This window comes from Hesperophylax consimilis, chromosome 28 (assembly GCF_061612785.1).
Source record: "Hesperophylax consimilis isolate HC1 chromosome 28, BYU_Hcon_1.0, whole genome shotgun sequence".
NCBI lineage: Eukaryota > Metazoa > Arthropoda > Insecta > Trichoptera > Limnephilidae > Hesperophylax > Hesperophylax consimilis.
In genome coordinates, this window is record NC_142863.1 from 17576121 (window position 1) to 17601260 (window position 25140).

The 25140-nt window shown below is 32.9% G+C and overlaps 1 protein-coding gene across 10 annotated transcripts in view; it reads right to left on the reverse strand.

The window, feature by feature from the left end:
* The window catches only part of shot (dystonin-like protein short stop), a 644554-nt gene that overhangs the window by 346382 nt on the left and 273032 nt on the right, over positions 1–25140 (reverse strand). For 5 of the 10 annotated variants that reach the window (XM_089648705.1, XM_089648706.1, XM_089648704.1 and 2 more), the window contains exon 2: positions 24013–25138. The exons of the other annotated variants lie outside the window; for them this stretch is intronic. In XM_089648705.1, coding sequence (XP_089504831.1) covers positions 24013–24232 — 220 coding nt within the window. In that variant the 5' untranslated portion in view covers positions 24233–25138. The remainder of the gene's footprint in view (positions 1–24012; positions 25139–25140) is intronic. 10 annotated transcript variants of the gene reach the window in all.

Consider the following 25140-nt stretch of genomic DNA (forward strand, 5'->3'; position numbering starts at 1 on the left):
TCCTCATAAAACTTGTTCTATCTCCTTTACTATTATGGCCAGACATATAATATAAACATATTAAGACAGACAGAACACCGAGTTTATTTGCATTTAAAAGTTTACCATAGAAGCTCCTGTATAATTTTAAAAAAATTAACAAAACAGAGAACCGCCAAATAGTTTACCGGTCAAGGTTTGCCAATGTTTTTAATAAAACGAAAAAAAAGTCAACCAACAATAACGATTATAATATTCTTTCAAACTAGATGTTTTTTTCAGTTTCGTATATAGTGGTAAATAAATGATTAAAAAGAAAAACAATCGGTAAGCAATTTGTAAAACATTAGCTTACATTAGTTTATGTCTAAAATTTGTAATTATGGGATATGTACCTATGTTAGTTTGTAATATAAAAATCTTAAAGAGTCTTTCATCTGCTTTCAAAAACCGCATTTAATTTTGGGATTTGTTTAGACACAGCATTTCACTGTGGGATATGTTTGAAAAAAGTTTTTCATTTTGGGATAAGTTTAAAAACAGTATTTCATTTTGGTATATGTTTAAACACAGTATTTCATTTTGGTATAAGTTTAAACACAGTATTTCACTTTGAGATATGTTTAAAAACAGTATTTCATTTTGGTATATGTTTAAACACAGTATTTCATTTTGGGATATGTTTTAAAACAGCGAATCTGTTTGAAATTGAATGTCAAGCGGGAATATTTTATGAAATTATTTGTTTTTTTTTCTTGACTCGATGGATTAAAGATCCTACACCCCTGGTGGCCAACTTGCATATGGCAAGTGTGAGGAGTCGAGAAAGCGAATGAATACCCCGCCTTGATGCAAACTCACAAGTGCGGGACATACAATAATACATTTAGCCAGTATTTGCGCAGGAATTCGATATGGAGTGAGTGCATACTGTACTGGTGCACTGTTCACTGTGCATGGCATACGGAGGAACAAATGCCGATCTGAATCTAATAAGGTCAGATTGCGGAGCCGACTGAGGATGGCACTAAATGCAGAAATGCATACACGATTATATCATGAACGAGGAAAATTATAACTATTCAAGGTAAACAAAAGGATTTTGCCTGAAATAAATAGTCTACAATCTACAACACGCTATTTTAGAAAAGCTCTGACTTTTAAAGAACCTTGTGCTGTTAACCCTTTAGTACTCTCATCACATTTGTTCAGTTTGCAATGTTTTTTGTGTATTTCAAATGCACTATACACATCTTATTTTTTAATTTTCCGAAAAAATAAATACGATTTTTGAAAAAAGATAAAATTATCTTTCCGGTGAATGCATTTAAAATAAACATTACTATTTCTAAATAATAAAATTTTAATATCAAACGTGAAAAATGTTGTCAAAAACGCTAACCACGTTTTTACTTAAGAGGAAGCTACAAGCCAAAAATTTGTATATTCTTGGTTTACCTTATATTGTATGTAATACGCATTAAAATCGCTTGACAAAGAGAGTCTAAAAACGTTCGATATCGAGCACAAAACTGGTTTTTATTTATTTTGTAAATAATTTTATAAGAAAGAAGAAAGTTAATCAAGTGAAACTGTCACAGATAATCTTAGCTATTATACTGAATTTTTTTTAAGTTGTTTCCTTTATGCGTTCATACATTGCTATAAAAAAAATATTTTTTTAAGTAATTTGCATTTATATTTTTTTTTTGTAATTATTTTTTTTTATTTGTATTCTACTCAAGCGAAGCGATAGGAAAACCTTCAATTTATCTACAGCATATTTTTTGGTATTCATAATGTACACCAATTCGTTATAAAGATTGATCAAAATAGTGATTTGGCATTAAGCTTCGTCTTAAGAGAACTCGATATTTTTAATACAAATTCTTTTTGTTTGGAGAATTTGTAAGAACACTGTACCTTCACTTTTATCTCCTTCATATATTAAAAAATATATATTATTAAAGTTCGATTCCAGTGTAAATATATTTGAGGCAAACTGGAAAGCATTATTATTTTCTTTCTTTCTAAAGTCAAAAAAAATAATTTCCGCATGATAAAAATTAAAAAAATACTTATATAAAATATGGACGCCCGGTCATATACGACCCTAAAACGCTGGAGAGGGTAAAACACCTGTCTTTAAATCATGAGATGTAACCCCGCAAAAACAAATCTATTGACTGATTCTATTCGGAGTAACAAAACAAAACAGGATAATGGCACAATGGCTGGGTCGTTTTTAAGACAGAGATCCTAGGTTCGATTCGAGTTGAAACTGTTAAATTTTTGTTTTCTGTGTCTTGTTCTGTTTTATGTATCGTGTAAATTATAATCATTACCTTCTTCTTCAATGGATAAAACACCGAATAAACTCACATAACACGAAAATAAAACATTTACAAAATTTGAACAATGCTTTTCAAAAAATAAATCTTTTCAGAAAATTAAAATTTCATGAAAATTAAAATTGCTAATAATGCCAGGAGTGTTTAGAGAAAGTCGGGGACGCTTGAGGAATACTTCACGCAATATCTCTGCACTGAAATGAGATACGGAGTCGAATTAAAAGTAACAGTAACAATGTGGTACACAGTAGTGAATGGTGGAAGAAATCGGAGGCGCTTGAGAAACACGTTACAATAGCGAAGCATTGTGGGGAATCCACTTGTTAATATTAAAAAAAAAAACTTAATCAATGATTGCAGAATCACTTGGTGGCGTCATTTTAATTAAAATGAAAAACTTTGTACATACCATTATTTAAATAAAAAAAATTCCTCCTTTAATAAATAGTCCTGTAATCAAAGTTATTAATTTGATTGAAAAAATAAATATCTTTAATTATATGGAATGCGTCCGACAAAACAGTATAAACTTAACATATAAATTCCATAATATTTACATAAACAAAACTCTACTCGAACAAAAATAACAAATATGACTTAAGTCAATAACGATTTTGTCGATTAGAACCGGTAGGTACGGATAGCAGGGTTTTTAATAAATACTAACTATTTATTATTTATCTGCGGTTTGCGGCCGCCTATGATCTCACCGCAATACAATTTCCTATATCCACATGACGTCACCAGGAGCTGGAAGAGTTGAGGACGATGATCGCACATCTGATAGCGGAAACGATCCATAAAATTGAATAAGAACTTTTTTGTGAACACCGTACAAGAGTCCAAGCCATAGATAATAGAAACAAAGGGACATCAAGCGCCCCTGAGGTGATGTCTCACAAAAGCGGCGCTATATAAATTAGCCAAGAATAAATAAATAAATAAATAAACATGGCTTGGAGGGTGACGACTGTCGCCGAGCTACGACCGACCTGGGGGCGTACTCTGTATCTTTCGAAACTTTCTTGCCGCCGGTTTAGCCACGTCACAAACCCATATTAACCCTTCCCTTACGGTGTTCAAAAATTCCTCGTCCTCCGATGCTATATAATCCTTAAATATTTATATGTTGTAATTACTTAATGCAATACATAAATGTATTGCTGAGGAATACCTAAAATTTGAACTCTGTGTAAGTATATTTAGAGACATATTTTATTAATTATAGCCGATGTTCACTCAGTTGACAGCAAGGAAAGGTTAAACCACGAACCTACTGGTTTGTTATCCCGAAAGATACGGAGTAGGCTCCCTGCACGGACAATCAAACCGGTTATTAAATTATGAGGGTTTTAGAATATGGCATCCCCAATATGATGTGAGGCTTGGTAGTAAGGAGGGGAAGGAGATAAAGAAGAGAAAGGTGGGGAAATACCTAGCAAATCGGATCTAGTCACGAAACACGCCTAATGCCATTTCAAGTCTTTTACCGGGGCGATACTATACGTTTCTACCAATATACTACGTTTTATTTATAATAAACTCCTTATGCAGATGGCGATAACGTTTAAATTCCCGCTTAACACCAATCGCCAGTTCTGATTTATGCAGTAGAAAACATCGTTAAAAAGTTCAGCCATAAATGTATAACCTTCTAAACAATCAGATCGTTTTCTAAAGAACTTAATTTGCCACACTATACAATTACACCGTAACCGAAACGGGATCTTAAGAAGGACATTTTGCACTTTAAAGCAGTTTTTAATAGCCTGAAACATTTTTTTTTCTAGGCTTACAAAAAAAATTCTAACTTTTTTCAAAGGCCAAGATGTGTTCTACTGGCAGTATTTAATCAAATCATATACAATATTTTTAAGCGATAAAAATTTCATACCAATAACACGTGATTTTGCATTCGCACCTTCGTAAAGCTTTGCCTTAAGGCGAAGCTTAATGCCAAATCCCTATTTTGATTAATATTTATAACGAATTGGTGTACATTATTAATACCAAAAAAATATGCTTTACATAGATTGAAGGTTTTCCTACCGTTTCGCTTGAGTAGAATACAAATAAAAAAATAAATTACTCAATAAAAATTATCAATGTAAACTACTAAATCCGGGAGGTGATTCTACTTGATACTTGATATTACCAGTAAAACAAATTTGAAAAAATTGAAAAAAGTTATTTATCTTTCGTGTTTAATTCTACAACCATATAGAATCACCTCCCGAAGTTAGTGCACTTTACTTTGTAAGTTAGTGCTTAGATTTAAAATATTGTATCTCCAATGTTGGTCAAAAATGAGTAAAGTACTGAAATGTACTAAAGACAGCCTATATTTTTATGGGTTCAAATATTGCATCTCGTAAACCTACCGTCCCAAAGATATAAACATATTAAAAGATATTGCAAATCCTCCAGGCAATGTTTTTACGACCACCGATATTGTATCTCCTTAACAATTACATCTTTATGCAAAACGAAAGTCCATGCCAAAATATTGTATTTAAATAAGGTAATATGCAACTAAAAAAACTTTATATCACTAAATCTAATGCTTCCAGGTTTAGAAACCTCCAAACTCAGTTTTCTTTGCATTATGTTTTGTGGAGATACAACATTTTAACTCTAAGCCTTCGATAATATAAGTATTTTAAAGAAGCAGAAATATATACCTATAAGATTTTTGGGCGATAAATTATAGATTTCACAATGCTTATACGTGAATTTTGTCGACAAAATTCCATAAGGAAAGCGTTAAAGTTAATGTTAAAGAGAACGTTAAAGTGAACGTAAAAGTTTACGTTAAACTGAACGTAAAATTTAACGTAAAAGTTAACGTTAAAGTGAACTTAAAATTTAACGTAAAAGTTAACGTTAAAGTGAATGTAAAATTTAACGTAAAAGTTAACGTTAAAGTGAATGTAAAATTTAACGTAAAAGTTAACGTTAAAGCTAACTTTAAACCGCCAAATTGCCCCTTCGATTTTTTCTGGCTTTTGCCATAGAAGCAATAATCATTTATTGATTCACGGCGCTTTCACAAAGATAAAGTATTATTTTCCATAAGTCTAAACTTAAATTTTAGGGCGCACAGTTTATAACACTGGCTTAAATCCAAAGAATACCTATTACTAAAGCGCTAAATAATAACTACGCTTGGACAAAGAAACTTCAATATTTCGCGACCAAACTACATATTAACTTACCCGACGAAACACGATATAAAAAAAAGATTGAATCAATTAAAAAAAAACGGAAAAAATAGCCACTAAACAATTAATATTTTAATTTATTAACTAGCTGTACCCCGCCACACATTGCTGTGGCTCAGTCTTTCTGTGCAGATAGAGAAACAATAGCGCGTGTTGCTTTTACGTCCAATGGATGGTAGAAGTATGTTTGTCCAACAGATGGCGCTGTTTTTCAAAAACATGTTTTAAAGGTGACAAGAAGCATGATTTTACCTGTCGCAGGTGACATCAAAATTTCAAAAAAATCATTCAAGAACTTTCGAATGTTTAAGATTTTGAACAAACGAACATTTACATTTTTATTTATATAGATTTAAACGCCCTGATGGGCTTTTATATGATTCATATTTTGCATGATTTACTGCTTAATACGGTTTTTATTTTTAAAACAACAAACAAAATAAATAGCCAAAAACTTTTAAAATGAACCTAATTCATACATGGTACATATAATTTTCCATTTAGATGTACATAATATAAGAAAAGAGAAAAGAAAAAAAAAACAGTTTTAAAAGTGCATATATTAAATATTCAATAAAGGTAGTGCAAAAACCAGTGAACTCACTAATAAATAAATTACAATAAATGTACATAAATTCGTTGTAGACCACTTTAATTTTAATTACACTCTACCGGTTTCGGAAGCACCCCTCCTTCGTCAGAAGAAGTGGTCTAAAACAAATTTATTTACTTTTATTGTAAATTATGGCGAGCCACAAAGTTAATACTTATTACAAATAAGTAAATAAATTGTTTCACGGGAACTCATAGACAGTGGAAGTTAACTCGTAGACAGGAAAAACCATAGACAGTGTATGCATTAATTTTTCTCGAAATTCTGCCTCAATACAGGTACGCCTAGAAAGGCAGGTTATGTACACCCATAAACCTAATCTAATGTTAACTTTAATAGTATGTTTGTTTATAATCCTGTTATGTTTTTGATGATAAATAAATATATATACACGGTGTCCGGAAACTCGTAGTACAAGCGGGAAACTGGAGAATCTACACCACATGCCAAATAAACATAAAGTTTTTTGATTTGAGCGTTTTCACAAAAAAAAAAAAAAAACCAAAAAAAAATATTTTTCGGCTATTTTAGGGTTAAAGTTTTTTCTGGTGTTTAGGGTTGAACAACAGATGTTTTAACCCTGCAGAGCAGAAATATTTTATGATTACACGGGATTAAATGAAGGGTGATTGCAAAATAATGCTTCAAATCCGAGTTTCTTCATTTGTTTTACTTTCAAATAGTTTTAATTAGTTGGGTACTTTGATCTTCAGTAATAATTTATAAGAATTTGATTAAAAAAAAAAAAAATCAACTTCTAACTCGATTTACTCGATAACGAAAGCTCAAATCAAAAAAAAAATACTACAAAATCGACTCCAAATGTGATGTAGATTCACCAGTTTCCCGCTTGTACTACGAGTTTCCGGACACCCTGTATATATATATATATATTTTAAATCGCAGTATACATACGCGCCGTACAAACGGGCTCCCTACAGAGCATCGGACCATCCTATATCATACTCGTATTTGGCACGAAGTCGATAAAATGAGGTGAGATCTTAATATCATATTACACATAATTTTGTACGCACGTGTCTTTGCAGACATCTACTACATACATATTAAAAGAATAGCTTGCTCAACGTTAGCATTGCTTCAAAAATACATTTTGTTTGTTGCCTATGATAGATAAGCAGGGTAAATATTTGCTGGTGAAGAAACTATCGAAGATAAGGAAGAAAGAATGCCATTGTTTTCATTTGAGCACATCTTCATAGTTATCTACGCATATAATAGGTCTTGAGATAGAATAGAATAGATAAAAGAAGAGATAGTAGATCTAAAAGAAAAAACACTAGGAATTCGTTACATACCTACCGACAGCGAAATATAAAAGTGGAAATTAACAGAATTTGTGGACACGACTGCTATTAATTATTGCAGATATTATTTTCCGTTCCCTTCTGTAATCATTTCGGTATAGTAACTATAATTATAAGCAATAATTAGTCATCCGAAATACTAATACAAATTGAAAATGTCTCCCGAGTAAAAATAAATGCCGCCAACGGGAATTGAACCCATACCTTCTGATGTCCGGTCAGGTGCTCTGTATCCACTGAGCTATGTCGGCTTATTTCCAACCCGCCAAATGATTCAATATGTACTAGTACCTCAATCAACAATTACTGCTTATTATATTTTTTCACCTGTAAACAACCAACTTTATTTTTGTAGGAAAGGCTTTGTTAGTGCTAAATTTCTCACTAGACGGACATCAGAAGGCACGGATTCAATTCCCGTTGGCGGCATTTATTTTTACTCGGGAGATATTTTCAATTTGTATTAGTATTTCGGATGACTAATTATTGCTTATAATTATTTGTTATCCTTTGTGCTATGCATAAAACCTTGTCTTATAAACGTTAGTTTATCATTATAAAAAAATAATATAATTACATGTTTAAGTTTGCAGATAAATCATTAAACATGCTTATTTCGGTTGTCGGTGCGTGCGTGAGTGGTGTGAAATATTCCTGCGTAATGAGTAAAATTCTTCAACGAACTTTTAATTTTCAAAATTCGGACTGATAATAAATATTTAATCAATACGACAAGCGATAAAGTGGGTACGAACTTTAATTCATTTTATTAATTAATAAAAATAATTCAATTTTTGAAATATGTATTTCTTTTGTTTACATTTTTAACAGATCTAAATCTATGTAATGATTTTTTTTACTTTAGTTTACTAACGGTGTTTATACCTGAGGCAAATATTTTGTAAATACTTTCAGCTTCACAAATCCCACAATTGTAACATTCCGTTATTTTTCCTGGATTTGCGGTGGCTATAATATAATATATTTAAAAAAATAAAGATAAATAAACAGAAAGGTGAATAAAAGCATAAATACTAAGGGCGAGTTGTTTCACAGAATTTAAACAATTAATCAAATTTCAAAGCCTATTTTCAAGTTCTGTTAAGGTTCTATTCAAGTTCTGTTATTATTTCAGTTTTGTGAAGCCCCTGTCCAATAATGATACAATAATAGTACTTGAATAGAACTTTCATAGAACTTAAAAATCAACTTTGAAATTTGAAGAATTGTTCAACTTCCGTGAAGCAACAAAATTCTAAATTCAACTAATTTTCGGCATTCTGTGAATGAACATACTAAGAAAAAAATATTATTAATCGAATTTGGGAAAAATTGTCACATTTGCGGTATTGTAAGCCGAACGTCGAAAAATTTTGTGATTAATATCGATAAAACACCGATAAAATTCCTGAAAGAAATGATTATGAATAATGAATTAATTTGTCATTGAAGAAGAAAATACCAATAAATGTTAACGAAACATGAAAAACCGAGACACAGAAAATAAAAAAAAAGGTAACGGTCGCAACTGGGACTGTGTAAAGATTTATTAGTGAGGTGATTTTCTCACGAAAACGCGGCTATAAAAATAATGCAATAATTTAATTGGCAAAAGTTCTTAAAAGCTATTTCCTCAACAGTTTTATTAATGACTGACACATTCTTTCTTTGGAACGGTTCCTTGATATTTTATCAAAATTAAAATTCAACACACCTTTAAAAAGTAATACAGAGTCATTAAAAGTGATGAAACAAAAACTAGATTTAATAGTTACATATGTAACCTAATTAACCTAGATTTTGTTTTATCACTTTTCATGACTTAACACCACTTTTTGTAGGTGTGTTGAATTGTCATTTTGATGATATACCCGGTCATCGTTTGTAATCATTCAAAAAGATGGCAGATAAAAATACGGGGTATAAGGTCATGTTGTTAATTCTAAATTTGAAATATGAGATCGACAAAAATAATTAGGTCCCAATAGTCGAGTTGGTTGAGGCGTTGTCCCGATAAGCCAAAGATTCTGGGTTCGATTGCCAGCTGAGATAGTTACCTTTTTTTTCTGTGTCTTGTTCTGTTTTGTTTCATTTAGATATATTAGTATTACCTTCTTCTTAAATGATTAATATTACATCGATGGGTACGACCTTCAAGAGTTATTAAAAAAATATACCAATAAAATTGAATGAATTAATAATTTAAGATAATAATACTGAAAAGCCAAAATACATTGAAATAAAATAAAACAGACAGGTCCATTATAAGTCATTATCACAATACGTTCATGCCACACACAGAGGATAAACGCAGACTGTTTTCTATAACATTATCATTCCGTATGTCTAATTCACAGATGCGAGTATACATAATATCAGTGGACGGTAATTCAAAATGCATACCACGACAGCATCTTCGATTAGATCAGTGTCTGCCAAACTTTATAACTTCACGGCACGCTGTTTGATCCGCGGCACACAGTGGGCTGAAAATCGCCTTTCATAGACATAGAGACTTGAATTTTCAAGGGTATTTTTTTTGGCTAGAAATGGATTCTGCTGATCATTACTATGCTATAAAATTTTGTACGAAGCAATTGCGTGTACAAATGAAGGAGTTATCATTTTTTAAAGAAAAATTTCATGGCACTGACATTAAAAATGAGGCTATCTCTGGAATCATAAGGTTGGCCATTCTATCCTTACACACAGATATACTACTATTTATTTGTATTTTTTTGACATACTTCGTATTGTGGCGCAACTTGCGATTTTTTTTTAAATCATAAAAGTTGAAAAAAAACAATTTTTAATGTTGATGATTCATTTTAATGCTTAAATGCTTTTAGGCTTGCAGTGTAAATAAAATATTGTAAACTTGATAAAGCATACTCATATGGAAAGCATTTAAGCATTAAAATGAATCATCAACATAAAAAAAGTTTTTTTTTAAACTTTGAGGAATTTTTCTATTTCTTGCCAAAAAAATACCCTTGAAAATTCATGTCTCTATGTCTATGAAAGGCGATTTTCAGCCCACTGTGCGGCACCCCAAATAAAAATAGTATTAAACGTACATCATAAATATGAATAAAGGAAATAATCATATTGTAGGTATTATATATATTTTTATATTGTGCTCACTCACTCACGCTCACTCACACTCACTATGCTAGGATACTGTATATATATATCAATGTATCCCCCCTCGCACGTGTCGCGTCGACCACTATGTACGAACGTGACAAATATGTAGACGTGAATTTACTTGAAATTGAAGTAAGATGAATTATTTTAAATGAACCGTTTTTCCTTCGTCCTTCGCGGCACACAGTTTGGCAGACGCTGGGTTAAATAAACGACAGATGAAACACTGAAGTCATTAAATCAGAAACGTTAAATAATCATAATATGCAAAGTGTGCGCATTGGTGGTCCCGAAAAGATATGATAGTTTATTTGATTGGGGAACCAATTAAACTTATTGAGGGATAAATGGCGTGTTATTACAGTGACAACATTGATGACTGAATCAAAATATAACGGGAACCTTTCAACTGTCAAAACAAAATAGCGCTGAATGGCCATTTGATGATAATTTTACACTGAAATATGATGAATTGTTCAGAATCAGATACTTGAGTCGGGCCATGTCAAGAGTCAGAACAATAGAAGAGTATGTATGAGACGATGTATGAATGTGAATGAGGCAAGGAATGTGTGCCAAGACCGAGTTGTTTGGCGGTCCGTCCTCTCTGCCTACCCCTGCGGGGAAACGGCGTGATGGTTAGTTAGTTAGAGTTTATTGAGCCAGATTTCACGCAGAAACATGTTAAGGCGATGCAATATGTAGTAATTCAAAATCATGTGTTTTTGGTTTGAAAATTTGGTCACCTAGAAATGTTTAACATGCTTTAATTAAATACTGCGAGTAGAATAAATCTTGGCCTTTGAAAAAATCGAGTATTTTTTAGATAAGTCTTTTTATAAGCCCAGAAAAAATAATTTATAAGGCCTATGAAAACTGCTTTAAAGTTCAAAATTTCCTACTTACGAACCAATTTTAGGTTAAGATTTTATTGTATAATGTGGCAAATTAAGTCATTTATAAAATGATCGGAAAAAATTTTAATATTTATGCCTGAACATCCACAAAATAAAATAAAAGGCACTTTTTGGCCATGTTTTTTTCTTGTATAAATCAAAACAGGCGGATGGTGTTAAGCGGGAATTGAAACCTTATCGCCATCTACGTAAGGGGTGTTATTGATAGCGGCTCAATTTAAAATATTACACGACGTAGTGCATCGCCTTAACGGGGACAAACAACCACGCACAGACAACTGAAATTAATATACATATTTGACTGTAAGACGATTGATTTAATTTTCAGAATCAGAGTAGAAGATACTCTCAATATCGTCCTGGTGTAAGACCACCATTTAGAAATGCTGCGTTTTTTGGCCAGATTTGAATAGCCAGGTAATCCCTCACCTTCTTCTTCCCCATCTCCTTTCCCTCCCTACTACCTTCAGCCTCACAACATACCCTCATTGGGGATGTCATAGCCTCACTGGCTCCAGATGGTTGGGATTCTTGTGCGGTCTTCACAAAAACACACTTGTTTTTCTTACCGTTGTAACAGGTAAACAGAAGTCACAAGAGTAAATACAAGAACGCCATTTCATTACATTATAATTTGAGAGTGTTCGGAGTTTAGCACCTTTGGCGTCATGCTAACGTCATTTTCATGTAGCCATGACTCAATATTGATATAGCAGCCAAGTATGCAAAAACAGCCTACACGTTGTTATGTTAATTTATTACACATGGTAAAAAAATGTTATACAAGACTATATTTATGTTATACAGGGTGTCCGGGCAAAGAAAGGATGAACGTAGATTGAATGCTTTGGAAATCCCTGATGCGTATGTGTGGTAAAATCGTGTATGATCGTGTGTGGAATGTGGAAATCCGCAAAGAGTGCAAGGCTGATGTAAGCGTAATAAGTAAGATCAAGAAAGGGACGCTTAGATGGTTTGGGCATGTAGAGCGAATGAGCGAAGAAAGGAGTGTAAGGAGAATATACGATGTAAATGTGAATGGTAGCAGAAGTCGGGGACGCCCGAGGAAGACATGGCACGACCAAGTGAACAGATACTCGAGTCGGGCCATGTCAAGAGTCAGAATAATAGAAGAGTATGTATGAGACGATGTATGGATGTGAATGAGGCAAGGAATGTGTGCCAAGACCGCGTTGTTTGGCGGTCCGTCCTCTCTGCCTACCCCTGCGGGGAAACGGCGTGATGGTTAGTTAGTTAGTTAGTTGGGTGTCCGGGGGTAAAGTGGACTAACTTCGAGAGGTGATTCATGATAGTAGAAGTAGAGAAGATAAATAATTTTTTGAAATTACAATTTTTTTTTTTTTACTAAAATATTTTTCCATAGAAGAATATTTATTTTCCCATACAAACAATTCAACCTTGTTTACCTAAAAACTTTAAAAGATTTGTTTACTGATCGTTTTTTTTTCAATGAACTCTCTCAAAAATTTAAAAATATTCTAAGAAACATTTTTCAAAGCGACCAGTATCATACTACATAAAAAAACATATATTTAAATTATCGTACGGCAGATAAATAATTCATTTACAGTCTTATTTTAACATTCTTAACATTTTTAACATTCTTAACATTTTTTGGTTATTAATTTTAAAAGTGTTTGTAAAGTGCATAAACTTCGAAAGGTGCTTGATTCTACATGATGGTAGAAGTTTTCGAAATTCCATTGTGTTATCCCATACAAAACCTTTTTTATGGAAGAATATAATTTTTTCAATACAAAGAATTTCTAAACTTCTTTACCAGAAAACTAAGGAATTTCGAAAATAGTTAATTATCTTTTTTACTTGTACTATCATGTTGAATCACCTCCCAGATCAGTCTATGCACTTTACCACCGGCACCTTGTATATCCAGTGTTTTAGAAATTGCATACAGTAACACTATAACTATAACACTTCCCGCCATGTTATGCTGTGATAGAAGATCTATTCTGCCGTGTGGTTTCTTATACAGGGTGTCCGGAAACTCGTAGTACAAGCGGGAAACTGGTGAATCTACATCACATTTGGAGTCGATTTTGTAGTATATATTTTTTTTATTTGAGCTTTCGTTATCGAGTAAATCGAGTTTGAAGTTGATTTTTTTTTTTTTTTTTTTTTTTTTTAATCAAATTCTTATAAATTATTACTGAAGATCAAAGTACCCAACTAATTAAAACTATTTGAAAGTAAAACAAATGAAGAAACTCGGATTTGAAGCATTATTTTGAAATCACCCTTCATTTAACCCGGTGTAATCATAAAATATTTCTGCTCTGCAGGGTTAAAACATCTGTTATTCAACCCTAAACACCAGAAAAAACTTTAACCCTAAAATAGCCGAAAAATATTTTTTTCTGTTTTTTTTTTTTTTTTTGAAAATGCTCAAATCAAAAAACTTTATGTTTTTTTGGGTTCCCCATGTGGTGTAGATTCTACAGTTTCCCGCTTGTACTACGAGTTTCCGGACACCGTGTATTATAATGATCCTTTCGACGCACACTCATTCAATCGTATGGGGATTCTTGTTACTCTCCGATAGCACCGTAAAAATTCAATTGAATAAATAATTTAATATTTCTTACTAATCGTGCATCCAACATAAATTGAATATTTCCTAGAAATAAAGAATCATTGACACATAACCAACGAAGCACGTAGCTACCAGGTACCAGCTAGGTGAGTTTTTGTGGGTTCCTTATTTCATTCAATATTATTTTTTAAGTATGCGAGACGCGTAACTAATTTGAACTGACTACCGGAATACTAATTCGTGTAATACGAACTTTCGACCTTCGGATCGGGTGCTAACGTGTTTTAATTATTTTAACCGAGAAAAGAATAAGGTTGAGGCAGGTATTAAGATGAAGCTACAAGGCATTAATAGGCATTAAAATCGCTTGACAAACGGAGTCTAGAAACGTTCGATTTCAAGCAAAAAACTGGTTTTTACTTAATTTGTAAATAATTTTATTAGAAAGAAAAAAGTTAATCAAGTGAAACTGTCACAGATAATCTTAGTTATGAAACTGTATTTTTTTAAAGTTTTTTCCTTTACGCGTTCATACATTTATATTGAAAAAATATTTTTTTTAGTAGTTTGCATTTATATTTTTTATGGAGTATTTTTTTTTTATTTGTCATCTACTCAAGCGAAGCGATAGGAAAACCTTCAATTTAACTGAAGCATATTATTTGGTTTTCATAATGTACACCAATTCGATATAAAGATGAATCAAAATAGTGATATGGCACTAAGCTTGGCCTTAAGAAGGTTTTTTTTACGTTGAGTAAACCAATATGCAGTTACTATAGCTTCGCCCGAAATTCACCATTATTTTTAAGAAACCTTTTTTTAATTAACCATATATAACCTACGTGACCCGGCTTAATTTACACAAACATAACTCCTACAATAATAATAACAAATAGGAAATGAGATTAAAAGAATTTGGCATTCTCACATTATAAAAATATTGCCATTTGTTATTTCGGCTACTGGCATTATACCTAGCTCTCTCATTCAAAATTTAGGCGTATTAGATCTATCAAAGAATTTATACATAAAAATGCAAAAATCAGTCATTTTAAATACATGTAGGATTACGAAAGATATTTTAAATATTTATACTGAGGGATCAGTAGGATTTATAGGTCCAATTAGAAGTTCTACCGAGCCGAACCCTCTGATATGAAAATATCTGAAGTAGGTGAATTATTTTCCCATATGATCTCTGGTGATTTGACGTGTTGTTCTTGTATTATTTTGTATTTATTATGCTTATATAATGCACTTGCATAATGTGGATTGACTAGATGATCATTAGTGGAAAAGTGTGTGGAAGGGTTTAGTTTTTCCTGCGGGGAAGATTTAATCCGGACATAAAGTCTAGCGAAAAAAAGTATAGCGCCATTATAATGAAAACCAGCTCAAGGGTGCTATCAATATCACTATTAACAAAGTTTAACCAGTAGAGATTTTTAAAAATTATATATATTATCTAATTTCACTATTTTTCGATTTCAAATTCTTGTATAATACGCGGAGAAAAATTAGTGATACAAAATATAGCTAATTTATTGAAAATTTAGTCAAATTATTCGTATTCCTGTTAAAAACGGGCCTGTAGGCCAAACGAATGAATTGACAGATTTTCATTGATATTATATGAACATTGATATCAAGGATATCACAGAAATTACATAAATACTTTCTCAGAGCTCGTGTTTTTTATTTATTAATTTGGAAGAAACAAACAGCTTTTATATAATATACAATGATAGATATAAATATACAAGTTAACTGAAGTCAAGCCACAGAAGTTTCTTATAAAGTTCATTGGAAATGAAGTTTTAATATCTTAAAATTAATTTGGTGTTAAAGGAAGGGGAGAGGAAGAGGAAAATAGGAAGAGGAAAATAGGAAGAGGATAGGAGATGCTCCCGATACATTCCATACTCTCATATTAATAATCGATCGTACGCATAACTTCATATCGATATTTCTTTAGGTTAGGTTAGGTTAGGTGTTGTGGAGTTAATGTTTAAAAAATCATACTTCTACAAATATTCTATTCAGTGGGGAATCTCGATTCTCCCGACGTAACACTTCCAGGGAAAAGTAACACGGTGGCATGCATGAAGAAATAAGTACAATGAAAGACCGTAAATGCAGATTATTAATTTGTACCGTTTATTGTAAGTTTCCTGCAATTGAAAGAATTGGAATGCAAAGCGCAGTCAGACGGTCGCCAAATACAGAAATATAACAATCAGAGCGGGAAGTGCAACTAAGTGCGAAAGTCTCAAGGGGAAAGTGAGACGAAGATTAAATACCGTGATAGTGATAACATACTGTACGTACTAAAATACGGTACTTTTCATATAGTTTTGGTTTATTCAGCTAAATTTAATTTAACATGTTTCTTCTATTTTCCTAATAAAGTGTCAGTCTATTATTATACGGTGCATGGAGGTGAAACTATGAAGATTCTAGTAAAAAGCATTAGAAAATGAGTTAAAAACTTAGATCCAGTTGATTCGCAGAAAATCACGTGGGAAATCATCAAATAATAGGCATTCAGCGCCCTTTTGTTTTATTTTTAATTTATCATATCAACATTTTTCACAGTTGTCCTCTTCTGCTGTTCACAATTTCACATTTTGCTCAAAAGCTGAAACGGACTTAGGGCCGGTTCTTTTAAAAAAATTAATTTTCATGTTATGTTATTATTTCAGTTCGGTGAAGCAACTGGCTCATAATGCTTTATCAGAACTTATAAGTCACAGTCTACATGCGATTTCAAAAAACCGCCACCATCCCTCAGGGCAGAATAAAGCCAGGACAACGCTGGGAGCTTTCCTTCCTTTCCTCAAAACGACCCTCGACACAGCATCCCAAAAGGTAACATTCACAAGACTATTTAAAAAGGTTACTTTTTAATATTAAAAGTTTAACATGGTTACCTATCGATAAGACACAAGTCTTTCTGTCTGTCACTTCGTTTGTTTGTACGTTCCGTTTTCGTTTCAAGAAGGGGGCCGTTTTAATGGTTCAGTAAACATAATTTTTTCAAACGTGAATTCGTCATGGTTATTTTGACTTTCTTATTTGCGTTCTTTCAATATTATGGTACCTACGTACCTGCCTGAAGAAAGTTTGAAAAAATAATTGTCATGAAGATGGTGACGTTACTTTAGGCAAATTGTATAATTCATAATTCAAAATAAGAAAATGTTAGTAAGTAAGTAGGTAGGCATTTAAGTACCTACTAACATATCTTACGATTTCAGAGAAAGTTTTGGTTTTGATTTATTGAATAAGAAAAAATTAAAAACATATTTTTCTGAATGTGAGGAATACTGTTCACAGAACAACAAAGTTAACGACAATTTTTTGAAGGAAGATAGATTCAGTATCCACTAGCATGTCTAGTTAATTCAATTTACCGATTTTAAAAGCAGCCTGGCCGTCAAGTGCCGTGGGACACGGGTCCGTATCGATTCAACACGCTCTTTATTGGATGTCACACAGACCTGGAGTATCTAGCTGCTAGTACCTAGTCAACAATCACTAGTGACCAGTTGGCGATAGCTTGTGGGCGGTGGCATTGTCCCAGATACTGTGATGTTATCTGTACGTATGACTGTATGGTACTTAGAACATTCCTTATTTGACATACCGTTAAAAGATAGGTCTAAAGTTTTATTATTTACAGTCACTAAGAGTGGGCGTGTCTGTGTGCCAGAAGAAAGCTCAATTATTCCAAACTATGAAGAATTTAATCAAAAAATACAGAAAAAAATTATATATTTATTTATTGTGAAAAAACAGTGAATCCAATTTATTACATTGTGCAAATATATAATATATTTCTACAATGATCTATCTTATTATGTACTCACTATAAACAGGACAAACTATTATAACAACAGATTGCATCCACCGGTTAGTCGATTACTAAAACATATCTATATGTACAACATAACTATTTAACCAATGCACGTATTACCTGTACAGGCAAATAATATAGAGGACCACACTTACCTGGGAGGTCACTTGAGATTAACACTGCTTTTTGTTTATTAGATAAATTAAGATACAGTTCACTCACAGAGGACATAATTGGAACACATGTAATTGAAATTCCATTATTAATTGTAGTATTTATTTTAATAAAATGTATTTATTCTTTAATGAGCGTGTTTAGGAGAGAAAATCAAATGGAATATTTGGCGGTAAAACAGTATAAGGATTTAATTAGAATTTATCTTCACTAAATATGATTTGTCCCTCGTTATGAGACAGATCGTGGAGTAAGTCTTCGAATGATGTAAATCCAATAAGAAAAGCGTGATTAGGTTGTATTATAGACAGTACAAGAATGCTACTTTCAGGTAGGTATATTTAATTAAAGATTATGAGAACCTAAAAAGGTAAGTTTTTAGTTTAGATCTGAATTCTGTTGAGCTTGCTATGCATCTTAGTTCCGGAGGGAGTTTATTCCAAGCCTTCGGCCAAGATACTCCGAAAGCGCGATCTCCAAACATAGTGTTTAGCTTGCGCTTAGGTTCCATTATGAGTGTTACAAATTTTGCTTCGATGGTGTATCTGTGTCAAGGATTGTTTTTATACGAAACCGCAGGTAAAACATTAAAATAACACAAGAGAGTTAATTAAGAATTGTGTTGATTACCTACAAATATCTACAGCTTAATTGCAATTTATCTATTGATGGTACAATGGAGATTATCCAATGACATAACTCTTGTGTGTTTTGCAGATCTTTCATTTCAATACTTAACTGATGACTTCATGTTTTTGTCATTGTTTTTACAGATCAAACATGTGTACATATCACAATATAAATATTATGTATGACTTCATCAAAGTGAAATTTCGCAAAGATTACGGCCGGGGTTAGACAGATTACCTGCACGACAGTTTCCAAACATGTTTATTTATCGTCTTGTTTTAAATATTATGCAAATATCACAATGTTTTCACGACTTATGTAGAAATGTAGATGAAAAGGTTTGCCTATGATCCTAAAATGAGAATTTTTTTTACCAAACGTCGCAAGTTAATTTGTTTTGTATTTTGAACATATTATTATCATTATTATTTATCATCAAGATGAAGAAAAGCTTAATTGTGTAGCTAACGTATTCTTTGTAAGTTATAAGTACATGGATCAATTTCTGTTACAATTTGGTTGGTAAATAATAAAGGTAAAAACATGTTTTTTTGTGGAAAACAGCCCCATCTGTTGGAAAAACAAGCTTTTTTATAACAGCGCCATTTGTTTATCTAACTGCACAGACAGAAGCCACAGCAACGCGTAGCGGGGTACAGCTAGTAACTTCAATAATACAGGGTTTTCCAATAAGAAGTGTTATTTTGATATTCAATCGTAAAAGATCAATGGTTTCGTTGCTTGTGTGGCACGTAGCGCCGTCTTGTTGAAAGTAAACGCTATCCAGATCAATACCATCCAATTCCGGCCATAAAAAATCATTAATCATCTCTCGATAGCGCAATCCATTCACCGTAACTGTTGTTCCAGCCTCATTTTCGAAAAAGTAAGGTCCAATGACTCCGCCGGACCATAAACCGCACCAAACAGTCACACGTTGAGGATAGAGAGGCTTTTCAACAATAACTCTTGGGTTTTCCGAGCCCCAGATGCGACAATTTTGCTTGTTGACGAAGCCACGGAGGTGGAAATGGGCCTCATCACTCAAGATGATTTGAATTTGATGCACTCAAGTGAATTTTAATAATTTCAATGCGTTGTTGAAGCGTGTATCGTTACATTTTTATTAATGGCGTAATTTCTACTTGTCAAATATTAAAAAATGACAGCTTCAAAAGTAACATCTACCGAAATAGCGGGCTATTCAAAATAACACCTCTTATTGGAAAACCCTGTATCTTCAATCGCTAGCACACTCAAAAAGTCACGAGGCGCCACTGGTTGTAACGGGGCTCTAGGACTGCATACCACAGATGCACTTGTTCATTCATTGGTCAATTGGAAGTGACTTGACGGTGCATTTATTAGATTGCCGTGGGCAGGAATTCCTTTGTTTTGATCGCTTTTCGGCTTTGGGTTTAATTGCCTTCAGACCAACGACCTCCAGGGTATTTAAGTAATTCCAAGCGTAGATATGTAGCGTATGATAATTACATTATCTTACACGACGCTTTTATTATGTTTGATAGGAACCACCCCACCTTCTTGTTCCCCATCTTCTCTCCCTCCCCACACCCTTCTTCAGTCTCACAAGATACCCAATTGGGGATGCCATAGTCCCCTGGTTTGAGGCAGATTAAGGCGAAGCTTAATGCTAAATCACTATTTTGATTAATCTTTCTAACGAATTGGTGTACATTATTAATACCAAAAAAGATGCTTTAGAAAAATTGAAGGTTTTAAGCTACTAAAATTTTTTTTTCAATAGAAATGTATGAACGCGTAAAGGAAACAACTTAAAAAATACAGTATTAAAGCTAGATTATCTGTGACAGTTTCACTTGATTAACTTTTTTGCTTTCTTATAAAATTATTTACAAAATAAATGAAAAACCAGTTTTGTGCTTGAAATCGAACATTTCTAGACGGCTTTTGTCAAGTGATTTTAATGCCTATTACCTACAATTCAAGGTATACCAAGAATATACACATTTTTGGCTTGTAGCTTCCTCTTAAGCGTACGGTGAATTGTCTGTAAGTTGATGACATACTGATTTACTGAAATTGCTGCAGAAGTACAAAGTCACAAGAAACGTAATAATTGTATGGCAAATCGTAATAAAACAATAAAGATATTACCAGTACGTTCTAGAAGTTTATACCCAGGTACAAATATTTATGATCTCACAAATTATAAGAATTGAATAAATTATCGTGTGAGCATTAGAGTGGAGAATGCAAACGAATTATCTTAAATATTAATAACGTAAAGCAAAAAAAACAACACAAGAAAATCTAAAAGATGGAATAGTGGAGAAAATAGATAAATAATTATTTCTATTACATTTCAAAAGGTGTCAAAATGTAGTAACTCCAGATGCCATTGTCTATGGATAGAGTTAACCAAAAACAAAACAACAAAAAAAACCGTTTCTTCAACAACCTTATGGTATTGACACATTATGCTTTAAAGCTCAAAGCGTTTTTTGGACGTGGCCTGTATCACCAAATCACTCGCCATACATTCCCATACAGACCTGCCACACCAGACAGACGATGTGTTTTAAGTAATGGCGTGGCGATGATGTGATCAGATATTCGAAAATAACGCGATCTCCTCTCCTGCCGTCAATGCCGATGTCAGCTGTAAAGGTGACAGATTCCGTACAAAGATATGATATTCAGCGGCAGCTCCCCTGTTGATCTGCCGTAAGGATAGCTTCATGTGACACTACCACATATAATCTATATAGGCCACGCCCAAAAAAGCTTTGATGCGTATAGCGTGGTCGGAGCCCTGGAAAGATGTATGAAAAATGACTACCTACCTAAATAGTTCCTACTTAATTTTATCATGACGTGTTTCATTCTCATCAAATACCCAAAACATTCGTAAGCCGTTATACGCATTAACTATATAAAAAGAAAAATAAAAAATAGTCCATTTTTTTACTACTATGTACATTTTTAGTCTACTATGCATACAAATTACTTCAAAAGTTTGTCATACAAGATGACCGCCAGGCAAAATCCCCTCACCCTAGATTCATACGAAAACGCACTGATGGTCGGTGCAGGGTCTTTTAGGTTCATGCGTTCATAAGGTCTAATCTGTCAAATTACATTCTTCTCCTATCTCTCGAACGAAGATTATAAAAGATAGATTGTCTAAATAAAACATCTGCAAGAATCTTTTCGAAATAAATTTGTTCATCCATGTCATTGAACAATTATACGCATTGTTTTTGCGTTCATTGGATGCATCAATCATTAATAAAACTGACTTTTTAATCCACGGTTGAGGTTTAATCAATTTACGCAAACGGAAAACACAACGATAAAGATATCGCTTTCATTTATCGTTTCGGTAACCAAAGTTTCCACAACTACAATAATACTCCTTGTCTTATTATTGATAAAAATATAATTTACAAAATCTAAATACATGATTTGTCAGGTATTATAAAACGTCCGCGTGGCCGTACGTGAAACTCTTTGCCAACTAATCTAAATACATATCTGAAGTAAAATAAACTAAAGATAACATAATCTAACCAAAATTAAAAAAGATAAGACATTTATCCATAGTTTTAGCAAAATCAATTTAAGGCCCGTCACTATAGCGATGAAATTCGCGTAAAAGTAGGGAAAATTATGATTTAATCGATGATTTATAGTAAAAAAATATTTTGTAAAACTGTACTAACCTAATATAAATATTTTTTTCTATCGACTTGTACTGTGTGTTCAAATTTTAAATTAATATTCGCTACATATCTCATAAAACTAGTAAATCTGTGAACAATAGACCTCGCCTTCAAAAAAGCATGTTTCTAATTTTATCTTACTTAATAAATCAAAACCAAAATTTCATCAGAAATCATAAGATTTGTAAGTGGGTACTTAAATACCCAACTGATTAATAATAAACAATATATTATTTCAAATTAGGAATTATACAATTTGTTCAAAGATATGTCACTATCTTAAACCGGAAACGGAACGTACAAACAAATTTACAGAAGAAATGCAAAACGATCGCGTTAAAACAGGACTTGTTGAATTTGTTTGTAAATTTACAGACATGTGAAATCCAAAACGGTCGAGTTAAAACAGGACTTCGCTACGCTCAGTCAATTAGCCCAGTTTCGACGTTGAAAATGTTGAAACTGAAATAATTTTAATACTTAAAATTACTTAATTATTAAACTTCCGATAGCGAACAGAATGATGGTTCAAAACCAATATTTAGTACAAAACTATTACTGGTATTATGCCTCCAACAATATACGTAATCTACTCGATAAACATTAGAAAGTTCAAGGCGACTATCACAATGAAATCATTATACTATACAAACACACTAATCCACAGATAAACAAGTAAAGGTTAAGTACAACAGTTGTCATTAGTAGTCAGGTATAAAGTAAGTAGTGGTGTTCGAAGAAGTAACGCGTTTGAAGCAGTCACACAATCAGCATAACAAACATTGCCGTTGGTGATTCACAGTCACAGGAGAAATAATCACAAGCATTGCAATCCGTAATTAAAAGTGACCTATGCAGGATGGTTAGCGAAATACCACAAACAAAGTGTTGACCGGATGGTCTGACATCATTTTATATCTTGAACTGCGATCAAGAACTTGGTCATTAGCGTTGACTTCTGGATTGTGAGTAGCATTGTCATGTTTATATAATTTTAAAATTAAAGTTAATTTAAAACGGTATTATAATGATCTGTGTGGTTATAGTTGCTAAAATCTGGGCGAAGAAAAAGATACAAAAGGTAGAAAGAATATTTTCCACTGTTTTTTTAAAAATTGGTATCGAATATTATTAGCACGTTAGAAAACATAAACCCTAATTGATAATGAACAATTGGTTTAATGTTAAATAGATTTAAACACCATCTGCAAGGGAAAGGAACTTTTGTAAACAGGAAATCAAAGCTATCATCGTTTTTTTCTAGAATATTTTTTGAGCAAGAATAATAAGAATGCTTCGTACGGCCCTTTTGATTAGGGTTTAAACAATTAATCACACTGTTATTAAAAACCATGCCTTCACACATCAAACAAAGTCGCTCCAGGCAAAAAATCATACTTCACAAGTCAAACAAAAACAACAACAAACTCCGGGCAAAAAAACATGCGCACACCATTCAAAGTACCTTTTACACAGACCTGACTGTTCGACATAGAATCCCCAGCAAGTTGTACCTTTGAACTTGGTCAAGTTCTCCTCGTAGACTTGGTCGTGCGGTCCGCTGGCTCCGTGCTCCATTCCATGGCCATTGCTGCCGCTGTTGTGCTGGGGCCTCTGGTAGTACTGTCCGTTTCCGTTGCTGTTGCCATTCACAGGTCCTCCTCCCCCTTCTCTCAAAGCTTCTTCACGGGGATCGAACCCTAGCCTGTCTTTGTAATAGGCTTGCGTCGACATCTCGACGACTGGACCACTAGGTCGCCACTGTTATGGTATATAAACGCACTGAGCACTGACTGACAGGAATCCCACAGGGATCAATCTTCGGACGCGATTTATATTTATTTTTTTAAGAACACAATACACAAGCTTTATTTCAATTTCGTTTCGTTATTATTATTGACTAATGATTTATGGCAGTTTTAAGATCACTTTTATATGCAGCCAACAGCGGTTGGATTGCGCAAATTCGATACCGTGTTTGGATTCGCCAAAATCCAAGGTACGGTATTATTACTGTCGAGTTTCTGTTTTCTGCAGTGGTTGAATTGAATGACTCACTATTGCAGCTTATACGTGACACACTTTTTTATTATTTCTTTTTCAGTCAACCAGTCTTGTCTTTTTTAGCAAGGACGTTCGACATGTGTTGCTACTGCGAACATGTTTTATTCATTTAGGTTTCAAAAAGACCTGCGCCAATTCGCAAAACGATTTAAAAATATATATTTGATTATCAATTTATTAAAAAGAGTAACTTTTAGTCAACTATTATAATTTATAATGGTTATATTCATGGCAACTTTGTTATTAGTATAATATTGGTTAACAAGCACTATATTTAGTTAATTTTCTTTATAATTGAGCCAAATGGATGCAATAATAATTTAAAATAAGGAATGGTTCGTTACTTCGTTGTTTAATTTAATTATTCGTTGTTTTAATTCGATTACTTGTGTTATTTTTTTTTAATTATTGTGTTCTCGTTAATTATTTTGTTGATGTAGGTAACCTCTTCAAACAGTTTCTATTTCGGGAAAAGAAAGAAATTCGAGGAACACCGGCTTCACCCTCGTCACTCTTCAGTCACTGTCAATACAATTTTTTCACTTTTAAAAATCACATGACACTCGTGGTAATGACCT